This window comes from Aythya marila, assembly GCF_965140915.1.
Source record: "Aythya marila genome assembly, chromosome: 3".
Lineage (NCBI taxonomy): Eukaryota > Metazoa > Chordata > Aves > Anseriformes > Anatidae > Aythya > Aythya marila.
Genome location: NC_139044.1, coordinates 77,149,077 through 77,165,920, shown reverse-complemented (window position 1 = coordinate 77,165,920; position 16,844 = coordinate 77,149,077). Strand labels below are relative to the sequence as shown.

The 16,844-nt window shown below is 39.9% G+C and overlaps 1 protein-coding gene across 2 annotated transcripts; it reads right to left on the bottom strand.

Moving 5' to 3' along the window:
* Positions 1–988: 988 nt before the first annotated feature.
* Positions 989–15,725, bottom strand: HSF2 (heat shock transcription factor 2). Of its 2 annotated transcripts, XM_082756655.1 has the most exons (13): positions 15,521–15,724; positions 12,634–12,742; positions 12,290–12,417; positions 11,416–11,540; positions 9,066–9,141; positions 7,846–7,907; positions 7,652–7,736; positions 6,675–6,841; positions 5,285–5,554; positions 4,618–4,723; positions 3,050–3,103; positions 2,350–2,434; positions 989–1,951 (listed from the first exon to the last, which is right to left on the bottom strand). In XM_082756655.1, the coding sequence occupies exons 1-13, from the start codon at positions 15,668–15,670 to the stop codon at positions 1,662–1,664; spliced, it is 1,707 nt and encodes a 568-aa protein (XP_082612781.1). In that variant the 5' UTR covers positions 15,671–15,724; the 3' UTR covers positions 989–1,661. The 2 variants fall into 2 exon arrangements, with proteins under 2 accessions (XP_082612781.1, XP_082612782.1); XM_082756656.1 differs by lacking the exon at positions 3,050–3,103 and having other exon boundaries at positions 15,521–15,725.
* Positions 15,726–16,844: the final 1,119 nt, after the last annotated feature.

Here is a 16,844-nt window from a genome sequence, read left to right as displayed (position 1 = left end):
TGCACACTTCAAAATATTTACTTCTCTGACAAGAGTACACCTCTGACAGTTCCTGGTCCTTTAAATCATGTATAAGTCTGTGTGAACTTTTCCCAGTTCTCTCTGCCCCTTGTAGTCATCTCTCACATGTGTAAATCTTGTTAGTGTTTTAGCTGCATGTCCTACTTCATCATGAAGTAGGGAATGAAACATAATTTGAGCTGCTTCATATTTTTTTTTTATATACTTTTTTTTTTAAGCTTTAGCATTCACATTCAGGTGTTTCACCTATCTTAATAGCGTAGTTCCTGAGTCCTGTAACAAGTAACTGGTCCTTCCCTGAAAGGGGAAGGTGCATAGTCTGCTATTTGTGGAAGTGGCTAGACAATACCTTTAAAATCAAACAAAAACCCCACTGTCAACAGTCACTTGTAATACACTTACACTATTGTAGAAGATATTTTCCTCTTACATGTCTGAGAAATTAGTACTAAATTCCAGTTCCTCTACCTACAGGGCCATCCTACCCTGAAGTTTCTTACAAAGCACTGTAGCTACAGCTTTGAGGACAAAGCTCTATGTTTATGGATTTAGCATACGCTAAGTCACAGATCTGTTGCTTGTCACCTACCACAGCCATCTAACTCCTCTGCTATTCAGCTCTTGAATGAGCACAGAAGCCTGACTGACAGTAAACACACACACCTTTGGAGTAAGGATAGAACTTTTCCACTAAAAGGAAGTAGTGGACTCTGCAGCAGCTATCAGAAAGAAAAAGTAAAATTATTTAGTGTACTGCTGAAAGAAATTAATTTGCTGTATTAGCCACTTTTTTTTTTTTTTACTACTGTTGGTGTTTTATATATAAACCTCAAAACTTGCGGATGAAATTACTTTCTAAAAAATATGCATAGGAAGACAAATTTTGAATAAGGTATTAAATACCAAGTCTGTTGAATTAATATTCATTTGGCACATGGAATAAGAGACCAACTCTTCCCAATTATCACACTTAAGTAACATTTATTTTGTCAGAGTAGATGGTCCAAGTTAAAAGTACTCATGCAGTCAAGGGGCCTGGTGGCTGTAAAGAACTTTTCCCCAGTTTGTGCTATGTATAAGCACTTCCACTGAAGTGAAAGTAAGGCAGAACCAAGATTTAGCAAGGTACAGGCACTTTGTTCCCAGTTCAAGCAGGGAAAAAAAAAAGCCTACATCGGGTCCTGGTTCCCCCCCACCCCAAAAAAGCTTCATGTTTATTAAACAAAATGTTGTAAAAAATAGAAAAAAAAAACGATACAGAAAGTCAGTGCTCCCTAACCATACACTACTATTTTACGTTATCATATGTAAGACCAGAAGTGGAAGAAACCATAAATCAAAGCTTATTCTTAACAAGTGTTCAGTTACCTTGGATATTTAGAGATATGTGTAGTATACCAAGTGTTTGACAGCAGTATAGTAACAGTCTGACTTGGTATTGCCAATGGTGCCTAATAGTACGCTGTGTACACAGTACTACACAGCGTAGTTAAACAATTGCTTGAAGGAAGATAGGAAAGATATTTTGAATTCCACATTATCTGGTTACATAAAACAGTGATTTACAAAAAACTCATATACCAAACAATATTCTAAATAAATAGTTCATCTTCATGACTATATACAGAGTCCCCACTGCATTAGTTATCCAAGAACGGCATGTCTGTGTCCATGGGTGCTGGGGCAAGTTCACATAAATAGAACAGTGTGGCTTCACTTGCTTCTGCCTCTGTCAGCGGCTCCAGCCGCACCAGCTTGCTCTGAGTTGGTTCGGGATCCAGGCTGCTCTCCAGGAGCTCGTCCACTTCCAGCGGTTTGTCCACAGAGGAAGGAGTTTCGGTGGTGGAGCTCCCACTCTCAACATTGGAACCTGGGTTCCCATCAAGGAATGCAAGCAGTGGAAATGCAGTATACTGTATGAGTTGCTTATCTAAAGGAAAAAATTCCCAAAAGATTATCAGTTCACATGCCATCCTACACGTAGAAAGACAAAGAGAAAAAGCAACAAAAAAAACAACACCCCATGTAACTTATTTTAAAAATGATTAATAATGAAAAGTTCTATGTGCTTGTTTTGAATTATTAGAGTTACTACATTCATTACATCCCTACATAAAGTTATTTATCCAGATTCTCCTGCAGAACATCAGATTCTCTATGGCTGGTATAGTGCCAAAAACTTAAAAAGCAAATATAATAAATATTTTGTTTTGGTTATTTGCTTATCAGCATCATACAAACCTAGACAAGCAAATAATTGAGACAGTTTTTAGAACAATGCTTGCTCAACTCTTAAAACATTTCAACAAAACACTTATTACAACTAACCTGATTTGGGCTTAAAAACTTGCGTTTCCTGTGAAGCAGCTGGACCAGCATTATTCTTTGTAGTTTCTATTCCCTTTGTCTCCATCTGGAAAACAAAATAAAATCTAAAATACATACTCCTCAAAGCTTCTTTCAATGCAACGGCAATGATGTTAGAACTTAGCTGACCAACCATTTAAAAAAATATTTGTGAAGGGATGCACTGGTATTAGTTACTCACGCTAACGGATCATGGCTGAGAAAATGTGAAATGGAAACACGGATTTATTCAAGCAAAACCAAAAACTAATGCTTACAAACAGGACAAACTCAAAGAGCTAGTATGTTGCTCTACTGCTTATTCTAATGTTTCCTTGCCCACCAGACAGCACAGACGGAAACATTTTGACAAAGTATGTTTGTAAGTACTAAAACTTGGGACAGAAGATACAAAAATCTTTACAAAAGAGGCTGGTAACAAAAGTTCTGGTTTCACAGTTTCAAATGACATTATACGTTGCTAATTAGAGTGTTTTCCCCCTTCCTATTTCAAGCCTAACAGGATGAATTCAACTGCAGCCTTCCTATACTCATGGAAGACTTAAAAGCAAGAGCATGAAAAAAGTGCTATTATACCAGTAAAGAAAACAGGACAGGATGAAAAAAGTTTGAATCTCTCACTACTGTGTGTACATTGAGCAATGATGGGTTTGAAACTTACTTTGGCATTAGTGATATGATCTGTGGGATTCATCTGCACGGAGCTTGTAAAAAGCTGAATAAGACAAAACACATCAAGCTTTAAGTATCTCGATGTTCCTATTAAGAATACAAGAACGTCACATCTGCATGTGTGAGAATAATCCCTGCAGTGTTTTTGCCCTCAGTAATCCCTGCAGTGTTTTTGCTCTCAGTTAGGATTAGAGTTTATTTACAGATAGTTACCACTTCTGCAAAGAAAATTTTCGGAGCATATTTTGGAATCGCATGAACTTCACTCACAAAGGAAACAACTGTAAGCATGTCTAACTCAGAGTAACATGGTTCACTGCAGTCTGAGAATCACCAATTCATTATTACTTTGCTCCATGGAGAATTGTGTGTACAATAAGGAGGAACATACCCTGAAGAAGTTTTCAAGTGACACTGAACTGGAAGGAGTCAACAATATATAGGGAGCAGAGCTGTTAAGAGGGATCTTAGCAAGCTGGGGAAGAGGCCCAAAAAGTACTCCATTGAGTTCAACAAACAAATGTATCTAGGACACAACCACTTCATGCACCAGCCTAGGTTAGTGACCGAACGGACAGGGAACAGCTCCTTGGAAACGGACCTGGGAGACAACACCCCATGTAAACCAGCAGTATGATTGTGCTGCAGGGAGCGATTGGTTTTAAGCTTCCCAGTATGAGAATTCTCAAACTACACAGAGTCCAAAGGGCCACAGATGGTTAGGGGGCATGAGACATAAAATGGGCTGAGAAAACATGGCTTATCTTGTCTGTAGAGGGCAGACAAGGGCACTAACTGCACCCTTCCACTACTGGTAAAGAGGTGATGCAGGGAAGACAAACTCCACAGAGGTGGATAGAGGACAAGATGCAAGAATGACATGCTGTAGTAGGGAGAATTTGGACTGACAGAAGGAAGTTCTTCACAGAGAGCAAAGCACTGAAGCAGGCACTCAGGGAGGCCATGGAAACTCCCTTTGGAGACTGCAGAATTTGAGTGGACAAGGCCCAAGCAACATGATCTAACTTTCAAGTTGGCCCTTGAGTGAGGAGGTTGGACTAGATGGCCTGCATAGACCCCTTCCAACCTAGATCATTCTGATAGATGTGAACCTGAAGAGAAATTGAGAACATACACATAACTCCCAAGAAATAACTTGAAACATCAGAAAACCTAAAATAAATGCCAAGAGCCTTTTTAACCCAAGTTCATTGAGATGACAACAGATTCCGTGCTAGGCCATTTCAAAGCAAAAGTATTAATCTAGTTGGTGTCTGAGTTCATGTAGCAACAAATAAAAACGTTATTTCACTAAAAGCCATTCTTTGATCAAAAATTTACATCACTGTCATCACCACAGCATGCACTTGGGCAGTGGTGTAGTACAGTTATACCAGTGCCCCAGAAACACATATTCACAAATATTTATAACTGTCCTTTTTGAAAGGAAGAGCAAAATACAATCTTGAGCATTTTAAACAGTAACAGTCCACACAAATATTTTCTTGAGTGTATTACCAAAATGCTAGAAATATTGAAATAAACAGAGAAAATTACATCAACCAGTAGATCTGGATCTATGCTGAACTGTCGTCCTGATAACATGGCCTGGAAGTCCTCTAAACTGCAGTCAATACTGTCAAGATAATCCAGAAGTTCAACTCTAGAAGAAAAAACCAGTATTGTATTACTGTATCCACTAACAGAAGAAAGAAAAAAAAAACACATAAGTTTTATACAGATGTACTACGTCATCTAAAAATCTTTACCAGCACTATTTTGACTTTTTCATTAACTTAACTTCTCGAAAAGACTGACAACTTTCAACCCTACTTTTTAGAGAAGAAGCCAAGTAAAGCAGACAGGTGCTCCAAAAGAGAAATCACATCTCTTGACTATGATTATCATCAGCAGAGACAGAACTCCTGCCTCTTACTAGTCCTAATGAAGTCCAATCTGCCTGCAAGAATCCTGCATATAGATCTTGACAGCATCATCAGTTTAAACAGCGTTATTTACAACATTACACTGTCAGATTATGTACTCCAATTCACTCCCTTCATGATGAAAATCAGAGGGGGTCCCATGGTAAAATACCTAAAATGGAAGGATCTTTACAGACTAGAACATTACCAGCATAATATATATGCCTTAATACAACATTACCAGTTCAGTCCTTTGAATTTCAATCAGTTCTAATATGTAAAAACATCAGGCTACTCACTTTCCAAGAAGATTTATATTCTGTGAAATTACTCCACTCTCATTGAGTATGGAATCCATCATTGAGACTGGATCTTCTGCAGTTAAAGTTGACTGGCTGTTCAGCTGTACAGCACTTGACATGAGCGGACTTGTACTGTCACTGACAGGGCTGAGGGGATCATTAGCTGGGACAGCAACTGATTCTGTGCTTTTATCCCCTTGAATTACAGGAGCGTATTCTTCCTCATTATCATCTTCCACAATTACTATATCAGGAGAATGACTGCAGCTGTAAAACAAGGCAAATGAATTAAGGTATTCCATACACAAATTGGTACACTATTCCATACACCTAGTTACTTTTTTAATGAAGTTCAGCTAGTAGACACTGTTCTGCTAGACCACATTAGCAACTATTACAAACATAGAAAAACAGTGGTGTTTTTGCGTTAGAACAAGAAAAGCTTTCATATAAATGTGAAGTAGCTATGAAGGAGGCCAAAGCATATGAGGCTGCCAAACAAGACAGACTATGTGTACTTTCCATCTTTCTGGTGGGACAAAATTCAACTCTGGATTAGTCGTAACATGAAGGATCTCAGTCAACTGTGTTACAGTTAATTAAGCTTGCTTTGTACACCAGAAAGGCAACCAAAACAACCAGGAAAAAAAGTCTTAAATAACTGGCTTTCCTCTGTATGCTGGTGGTTTTCTTAACCCTTAAGTAGTTGTACTGTCTTACCTTCATTAAGCTTTTCTATCAGAGAATGCATTTCCAGACATCAGTTCAACAAACATAACAGTACTAGCATAAACGACATAGTTCAAGCATAAACTACGAATCTCTAAATTGTATTCCTTGGGGCATAATACAGGTCCTATCAATACCATGCAAATGAGGAACTACTTCTATAATGCTAAGTACAGAAAGAAGAAATGTAGTCTCAAACCACTTTGGACTGAAAAAAAAAAAAAAACACCAAAAAAAAAACCACACCAAAATTCCCCAGCATAGTAATGTTCAAAGACCACATCAACACTTGATAAACAGCACATGCAAGTTAATCTCCACAAAAAAAATAAATTTAAAAAGAAGGGATGCCATTCCTGTCTGTATTCACAACCAGAAGTAAGAAGACATCAATTATTCTGTCTTTCGACAAGTAGCACACTTAACAAAGCACAATAATACAGATTACTTCTCACTAGTTTCTATCTTCAATATATTAAAACTCTGACAGCCAGTTAACTGGTTGGAATTCAGAGGAAACCTAGCGCGAATTCACAGATGACGCTCCTATACATGGAGTTTTCTTACCGCTTTAAACAGTATCTAAGACATCTGAATTATTTCATAATACACAGCATTGACAGCCAAATACCTATACAGAATTCTAGAGACCTCTTACTTGGAAGAATCTGAAGTGCTGTCTTCATTTGCCTCTGGTGTAACAGGAGGATTTTCATCAACCATGGTATTGTCCTCATCCGCCACATCCTCAGTAACATCATAAATAATGATGTCATCTGAAATTTGGTCCCTTTGTTTTAACCCTTCAGTTCTGTTGAGAGGTACCTGAGAATTATTTTAAAAAGAGTCAGGGGACAAAAGGACAATTAGCTTCAGCATTCTGTTCAGTTATCACTGCATCTTACAATGTTGCAATTTAAAACAGTAGAAGAATTTCCCAACACATTGGAGATTACAAGGGGTTTGTATGGATCCAAGTTTAACAGAAAAAAGACATGAATAAATAAATGAACAAACTGGAGAAGAGCTGCTACAGCAAACAAGTGCTTGGCAAGTAATACAGGCATAGAAATAAAAATATACTAGCAAAAGCAACAAAAAAGATACAAAGACAGGACTACATGAGAAGTACAAACACTAAAAAAAGTGACTACTAGCCTTGACCTGCCATTTAAGTAGTACTTGCTAGAGCACTCATTCTGATGATTTCTCCATCCACAATTATTTGTGCAGGAGAAAGTAACTTTCAGAGCTGTGACACATTCAAGCAGCACAGGGTGGATTCTTGTCCCTGCATGGGGCCCTCAGCTCCAGGAGACAACAGCAGAACATACACATGCTTAAAGGCACTATTGTAAAAAGCACACTGCTTTCAGTAGTATCACATGTAGCCGTATTTAATACACAGGTAAGTGGTTTACATATGTTCATACTGAAAAATGAATGGTAGTTATAAACTCACTTGGCTTCTGAAGGATACACATGGTATACTGCTTCCAGAAGCTGAAAGCTCTCAGTACAGTTATGTTTCTACCCCCAATATGACATGTTACTTGATCTGTCTGCTCCTCCTGCTCTCCTTCCTTCACCAGAACAAATTGCACGCATAAAAAAAGACAAACAAAAAGAACTTACATGATGGTTACTGTCAGCTGGTTCTTTCACAATTTGCTGAAATACATTTGACTTTGTAGGTCCGTTAGTGTTCAGAAGAAGAGGCCTAAATCACAGTAAAGGAAGAAAGCCATCTCAGAACTAATTCTTCCATTTTATTCAACAAAACATGTCAGTATACTTACTGGATAGCAAGTTTTCAAGGCCATATTTACCTCTTGCGCTTTAGGCTCACTAGTTGGTTATTCTGCACCAAGGTAACAATAAATTGCACAATCTATGAGGAAAATAATACTATCATTAGTCAATCTACCCTGTAATTGCTTTTCTCTGACCACCAACATACCTCATAGCATAAGACTTTGTTAACCAAATCTATACCAAAATAGCACATCACTTATTTTGTGTGTAGTGTTTTCTATACAAAACTGTTCAAAAGAATTATAAATCAAGGTAGATCAGAAAACATGGCTGGTAATATCTAAAAAGAGAGTTAATCACTTGTTTGAGAAAGGCTTTTTTTCCACATATCAAGTAATCATTTTTTACACATCACTCAGAATATATTAAAAAATCCAGTAACTCAGACTATCAGAAGAATTCTAATTCTAATGACAGAAGGCACGTAAGGGTGTTGACTATATATATAACCTGTATCTATAAATACTGGGCCTGATGAAAGGCTTTTTTGACAGATTTAAAAAAAAAAAAGATACATACAGTTGACAGTATTCATCAGCTGCTTTTCCCTTTGAAATCTCAGCCTATTTTCACATATGTTTTAAATTTAAGGACTAAATGAAAGTCTCTGGCTTGAACAAACTGAAAAAAAGATCAGCAAAAGTCTCTGCTATAAGGCTGCTTATAGTATTACTATTTCTGATACATAAACAAAATAAGAATCTGTAAACTCTTTGCATTTACATTGGTTTTGGCAGATAATAAATCTAAAAAACTGCTAAGCTAAGCTAACATATTAGCAGTGCATTGCATTCAATAACCTATTTTTCCAATAACATTAGAAATACACAGTTAGTATTAAGTGGAATTAATCTCCAATACTGAACTTCATAATTCTTGTCGTAAGATACAGTTTTTCCAGAGATCTGTCAGTACAGTCTATTAGTCATCTGATTCCTGAAGAAATCAAAAACCAATGGACCATTTTAAGGGCATCTTAATGAATGATTTACGATGTTACTGGAATTCTTTCTTTGAAAATGTTTACAAGAGTTTTGGCCTTAACTTTTGCTTTTGGGGTGAAATATACTGAATGTTTGTTTCATAAAGGTTTGCTCACCATGCACCACCCAGTTGTTCTTTTATTAAGAAGTTATTTCCCATGCTATGATAAAAGAGTGACGGCAAAGAAAGGTAACATGACAGGGTATCCTAGCTTAGTAGCTCTCATACTGATGTTTGAACAAAGTCTTACCTTCCTAATAACTTGCTGTTGTTGCAAGTGTTTTGCTCTCAGTTCTGCAACTTCTCTCCAAAGAGATTCATTCTCTCTGTTTGAAAAGGATAATTTAAAAATCAAAATTTAAAAAATCAAATGTTTGAAATATTCACAGGAATATTTTTTGTTAAAGATTAGTTAGTTTCATTAAACCTCTTTGAAATGTGTTTTTAGGTTTCAGTGAAAAAAAATCACAAAGTCAACAAACTTCACAAATAACTAACTACAAAATGGAGAACCAAACACAACGAATAGCTTGAAGAGAACTTCCAGCCTCCTTAAAACATATTTCTTCCCAGAGAAATACTTATTACACACACATTCAGCATTTCAAAATTTACTATTTTGTTTCCTTTGTTTACTTTCTCTTCACTTTCATAAATAAATAAATAAATAAAAATTAAACAAACATACCACTAGTTTCTGGCAGCAGCAAAGGACTAAACAGCTAAGTAATATCCCTTGGGAACAGCCCTTTCACCAGTAAATACTGCGTTTTCTCATCAAGCCTGCATGCCCCTCCTCACAGACCTCTTGCTAGATGCAAGACATCTATCAGAAACTACATCCACCTTGAAAGCACCTTTGTAGAACGAGCCTTACAAGCAGCTGTAGGTTATAACAGTTGCCTTTATTAGCTTCAGTAAAGGGGCACATATTAGGTGCTGAAAAATAGGAGCACAGCAGAGCTGGCAGCTTTCAGGGAACACTGCCATTTCACAAACCTTGGTTGTTGCAGTTCTCACAAGAGTCCAGAACAGAGATACTATAAAAAGTGCTGTAGAGTGACCCTTGCCATCGTATCCATGAACCTTATTGTTTCCAACAGCATAAAGCATATTAATCAGTAGATAAAGAACACCAAAAGCTTCAGTGGATAAGACAACATACCACCCTCCTCTGTTTCGTTGTTTAGTTTTCAACACAGATGAATGCCAAAACGGGAAGAAAATCTCTCCATTGGTGTTTCATGTTTTTAGGAAACCTTAAGCTTATTTTTCACAAACAGCTGCTGATAGGCAGTATGATGAAGATTAGCAGCAGTCTGAGGATTAATGTCTAACACACAATTTAAAGGCACAGTTTCATCACAAATTTAGTAACTGCAGTCAGGGATTCTGAACTTTCTCAACCTTTCCACCAGCTTTATGAACATGTTTTTGTAGGACCAGGTCTTCTGATTTAGCTTGTTTCTACTTAAATCATTTTAAACTCGTGGAACAAGATGGGTATCAAACACCGACCCCTCTGTCTTCTTATCTCTACAAACTGTCAGGTTGTTAGCAACCAAATGTCATTTTAACCAGTCAGCCCTGCTCTGAGCAGGGCTTTGAACCTTATGGCCTCCTGAGCTGCCTTCCAACCTGAATTCATCTATGATTCAAAAGGATGAATGTGAGCATTTTAATTTAGACTGACCAGTTTCTAATAAAGACCCTTCCTGGCCAAAATGTTCACATTTGAATACTCTATCACACAAGTACTTAGAACTGAAAACACCAACTGAATGACACTATGTCATTCTCAAAACTTGAACATACTGCTCACCTCTGCTGCAGAGACGAGCAGTCATTTATTTTGTTAATTCAGAGTCCTGAGGAAGAGTTACCATGGAGGTGCTCTGACTTACAGTGCAAGAGCTTATCCCTGTATTATCCTGTCTGCATCTACACACTCATACATTTGTGACACACATCTCTCATATTGTTGAGAATAATAACTACACAAGATATACCGTTCTAAAAATATTTATATTTTGATTTTTGATTCTATATCTTTGTGGCTGAGGTAACTAATGAATATCCAAATTAGATTTCTAATCAGATTTTTATAAGTATTAATTGTTCTGCAATTTCAGCAGTGAGGGAATGAAGACAATACAAGGAAAATAAAAAAGTAATGAGCAAAAACATTAATTATAGTATGAAGGTATCACAAGCAATTTGCACAAACCAAACTCTGCCTCAGACTAAACACAGTAACTATTTCATACTTGAAGTCACTCATTCTCAGCATACTCTACTCTAAGAACTTACTTAATATTCAGCCTTGGCACCATTATGGAACTAAAATTAAACATAGTGTTTAATTGCCTACTACTAGACAGTTCTTCAAGCACCAACTTTGCTTATTACTTTAAGTCATATCAAAACATTCCATTTTAAATGCAATTCTTTTACTGAAATTTCTCTTCCCAAAGCAATAGTTACAGTTGGACACTCAGAAATCCTTAAAACTGTGTCTCACACTTAAGTCAGATTTGTTCTCCAATATCTATTGTCAGAATTACTCAATTTCAGAGCTGAGTTGCTGATGGGACATTTACCTTTTCAGAGCAGACAATCGAGATTCAATAGTCTCTTGTTTAATTTGCACCTTTTGAGCACTACTTATTATTTTGGAGAGATCCTCCTGGCGTATCTTGTTTTCTTCAGGTCTTGAAGAAGAAACCTTTAAAAGATGAGAATCCAGAAGCAACGCTTTACTTATTTTTATTATTTTATTTTGTAGATCAAGTATATTTTGTCTAGTGTTGATACTATGAGTTAGTAATAAAACAAACATCAAATACTATAATACAGAAACTCCTTACAACAGACACCATATTAGTTTTAGTTATCACATTTGTATTCATTCAGATTTTCCAGGCATTGTACCCAGTGCTCTGTATCATAACTGCTTCAAACTAACCCACGCTAAAAAGTGTCTCCCACCACAGTTTAATGTGTATTTGTTTCATAACAATGTTCTTATTCACTCTATTTAGAATAACAACAGAGCAAATTTCAGAAATATGTGTGTTTTTATGTTTTTCCTCCTCCTTGGTGGAAACTTTACTACTTGCGGTAGCTGCGCTCTGAAACAAGCTACATAAACAGACTGTTTAGTGACGGTACAGTCTAAGCACGTGTTGCACTCCTAGTAGATGTTTGCTAAATGTTCTATTTACACACCTAATTTTTGCTGCCTGTCAAACTACGACAGGGAAATACTTAGAGGAGCCTAGTCAAATAGTCAAAACCCCCAAATGCCTTTAAATAGATCTTATGTGTATGAATGAGAGCAGCACAGTTTATTTACTTCTCCAGACTCCACCACGCTCATTTGTACTCACAATCTTGCAATTAAACATAACATATAATTTGCTATTCATTTATACTTACTGGTATAGCTTTTTTACATATTGAGTTTTCACTAACCTTCCTTTTAATGTGTTCCAACAAGTCCTCCCGACCCTGCTTAAAATACGGGTGCTGAAACTCTACTGGACCATCTCGCTCCAGTTTGACAATCCCCGAATCAACATGGACAACTTTACGGAAACCATCTTTAATAAAAAAAAAAAAGAAAAAAAAAATCTCTCAAAGCCCACGTTAAGGAAAACAAACTATATTGCTCCGACTGTCCTTTTATCAGTTTTAAGAATGCGACAGCAACCTAGTAGCAGAGAACGCAGCAGAAATGCTCAAAGGAAATACTCTATAACTAAACACATGCAGGATCGTGAACTATGCCAGAAACCAAAAAAAACCCAAGAACTTACACATGTTTAACTGTCTGACAAAGCTTGCCATGTTGTTGTGCTTGAAGTATTTGGGAAGAATCTCTTTTGCGAATCTCTGTTCATCCAACACCAAGAAACTCTGGCCATTCTAAAACGAGAGAGACATTAAGCTTCTTAAAGACTATTGTAGAAAACACTCTGGGCTTTTAGAATTAATCACCGCATAGGAATGCTTCCTTTGTGCATGCAGCACAAAACTGATCTGCTTGCCTACAGTTTTCCACAACAAAAGTGTACAAACCCTGCAGCTGCAAAGCAACAGAGAATTCCTAATTTACATTGCTATCCATATCTAAAGGGAAACATTTCTATTGTTACTCTTCACTTCCTCAAGAGAAATGAATTAACGACCAGTTTACCAACAAGTATCAGTGCCACTACAGCAGAATACTGTCGATGTTGTATGTAGCTTCACAGTCTTGGGAAGGAACAAAGCAAAGAGATTGTGCAAGGTAAAAAACAAAAAAGCCACCGCAACACAACAAAACACAGCTTAAGTCCCTTCCGCTTCTCATCATAAAAGCATGACTAGTTTGGTAAGACCTGTAGAGAAGGTGAAACTGTGAAAAGCTGAGGGTGTCCACTGGATTTCAGTTACCAAACAGCACTCAAGACAATACCTCTCTCCCTGTGATGCCAACTGTGAGGGAGGACTGATCTTTTCCCCACTGAACTGGTCCTCAAATTTCATCCACGGGCTGAGATTAAAATAGAAAGAAGGCTCTGCTCTTTGTTCTTCAATGATATTGCTCCATTAACTAAAGGACAAGTAATTGGCAGGATGCAAATCAGATGCTTCAAAATGGTACAGGTTTCTCTGTGGTCTACCCACAGTACTCTCACTTTGCACCTACGGAGAAGCCTACCATCTTTGACAAATGCCATCACTGATACTCCATCTGCTCAGAAGCCCTTTAGTTCACAGGGCTCCCCACTTGTTTCTTACCCTCCCCCCCCCGCAATGCCAGCAGCTGTACATTCCCTAACCAGCTTGAAAAACCAGCCACGAGACTATGTGAAGACCTTTGCCTAAGAACTTGTTTCTGACAAGCAAGCAAGGATCACCAGAAGCACGATTTATAAATGGAATGCCATTAGATGTGTTACAAGCACAAATCTGAGAACAGTAGGAAGATGAAAGGTTCCCAACTTCCCAGTAATGTATACCTATCTCCTGCTGAGAATCAGCCAGCATAAAGAAAATGGGAAGCAAAACAGCACGAACAGATGACTTTAGCTAATGCATTAACGTAACTCACCAGCTGAAGGTATTCAACTGGTGCTAGTGACCTGTAACACCAAAAGACAGCTTTCACACAGCACCTGACTTCACTGGTACTTTGAGAATTTTCAGACCTACAGCAGAACAATTTGGGAGATAGTTCTACTAGTCCTTGTTGCCTTGACAATCATCTACACTGATGTAAACAGACGTTAGGTTAAGGCCTGACTTTAACTCAGCGAAGCCTTACTACATAGCTGAATACAGTCTTATTCTTACTAACAGCAGCATACAACAATCGTCCAAGTATTTAATCTGTCATTCCCTGTATGTGTTTCAATGTCACCCCAGCCTCCACTGAGATAGGTATATGGAGAGACAACATGGTTGTTCTTCAGTGTCTATCCTCCCAGTGTAGAGACATCGACTTGTACAGAAAAAAGTGAAATGTTAGAGTTATAGCACTTTTTCTCCACTATTACACCTGACATAGTGTATTTTTAAAACAGGCAAACACTTGCATACCAAGGGCTGCCAATATCCTCTGCCACCCAAGAACTGCTAAATGCTGCTAAATGCTGCTAAATGCTGCTAACACGAACCACGATCAGTAGATCTTCCTTCCACAAATTGCCTTGCAGAATCTCTAACAATTTGGCCTTGATTTTTAATTAAGAAAATAATACAAAGATATCTAGTAGCAGCCTTGGTACATTTACTTAAGATAAATACATAAATACATTTGGGAAATGTCCATAAGGTGGCAAAAATGGCAGGTAAGGTAAGCAGCCCTCAGCATCTCTCTTCCAAAGGAAACAAGCAGATGGAAAGCTGCTGTGGTCCAGGCAGAATCCACGAGTTTCCCTCTCCAAAACGTTCAGGTTGAAGTCACCGGTAACCTGGTATCAGTGCAGCGATGGCAAGCGCAGGCAACCCTTGATGGTTGCCTGAATATTTAAAATAAACCGAGCTGAGAGCAGCCATCTCAGCACCACCCGAAGATGCCAAGGCGGTTTGAGAACAGGCCCTTTTACACACGCCGCTGGGACACCGTTTAAGATAGAGAGAGGCATGACGTTATGGTGCAACAATCCGCGCGGCGCTGCGGGAGAGCCCCCGCCGCCCAGCCCCGCGCCTCCCGCACCGCCCCGCCGGGCTGCAAGGAGGCGGGCGCGTCCTGCTTTACGGTATTTTCAGGCACCCGCGGATTTCGCAGCCTGGCACTTGCCCACAAAGGATCCGAGAGGAAGGCCACCCGGGGCCCGTTTCCCTTTTTATTATTTATTTATTTATTTATTTATTTTTTACATATTTATTTCTGAGGGACGACCAAGCCCAGCCAGACACGCCCGATGGGCTCACGGCGCACCTTTCCCCCCCCCCCCCCCCCCCATATCCCCAGGGGGGCCCCTCCGCACCCACCGCGGTGCCCCCCGGGGCCAGCCGCGAACAAAGGGGTGGCGGCGTTGTGGGGGGGGGCTCCCGCACCGCCATCCCCACGTGGCCGCCGCCTGCGGCCCGGCCTCGCCCCCCCCCACCCCCGCCGCCTTCCCTTCCAGCCGTTAAACGGCTGCGAGCCCCCCCCCCTCAGCGCGGGTACCCCCCCTCCCCTCCCCGAGGCGGGCCCAACGGTCGGCGCCGCACCTGGCTCCAGGTGATGAGCTGGTTGCTGGGCGCCTCGCCCACCAGCGCCCACAGCTTGCTGAGGAAGGCCGGCACGCCCGCGCCGGCCGACGGCGGTTGCTGCTGCTGCTGCTGCTGCTGGGCGGGCTGCTGCGGGTGCTGCTGCTTCATCGTGCTCGGGAGCCGCGGCGCTGCGGCGCGGCGCGGCCGGGGGAGGGGCAGCTGGAGGAGGAGGAGGAGAAGAAGCGGCGCGGTGCAGCCCCGCTGCCGGCCCCGCCCCTCCCGGCCGCCGCCCGCGCATGCGCGCGCCTGCGCGCCGCTTTTATGTAACGGGCCCACGTGCGCCGCCCTCACGTGCCACAACAGCTCCGCCCGCGCGTGCAAGTGGCAGGCGGCGGGAGCCAATGGGGGGCGCGCCTGCTCGCAGGGGGCGGGACCAGGTGCGCTGAGGGGACGGGGCTCGGTGTGTGGTGGGCAACTGCCGCCAGGCCCTGCCATGAACCTCCTGAAGATGGCCACGGCCGCTGGTGCTTGCTCTACTTACTGCTTGCAAGGATAAATAAATAAAAATGCTGATTTTTCAGAGTTTCCAGTTACAATAACTCACAAAACTGTCCTCCTCTCCAAAGCCAGCTGAAGCAGTCACTTCTGGTGTCACCTGGCTGGCACAGGTGCTGAGAACATGCCCTTCTTACCCAATCCTTAGTCTTCAGAAGGCTCTGTAGTCTAGTAGAACGGTCAGGAAGTAGCTACTCAGGTGGAAACATGAGTTTACAGAGCATGCTAATTTATTATATAGATGATCTGAGAAAACACGTAATAAGCATATGCACAACACACCCAAGCTAACTCTCTAGCGAAGATGTCTATCATTCCCTAAGGATACCTCCTTCCAAGTATTTAAACTTCAGATGTACTGACTACATAGCCTCTGAAAAGAGATTGATTTAAATCAAAAACATAGAAGGAAAATAGCCTAGTGAATAGCAAAAATGCAGTAAAATTCATTTCCTTCCAAACTCCAACCATTTTGATAAAAAATATTTGCAGTGAAGTCTGATTAAGCAGCTCCTCTACAGCACTAAAGCGACTATCTTTATAACAAATTGTCAGTCACTGACAGTGTTACTGGTGTTTCAGTTTGTTAAGTACCATCATAAAACAGCAAATCAAATCTGAAAAGTCTCAATAAAAAAAAAAAAACACACAACAAAACAAGGTCAACCTGATCTGCTTCAATCTGTAGTGGGAACAGCACAATGTAATAGAAAAGAAAAACACCTTAAGAACTTTTAGCTTAATAGTTCACAGGAAGATGAATTTAAGTATTTTGTATTCAAGCTAC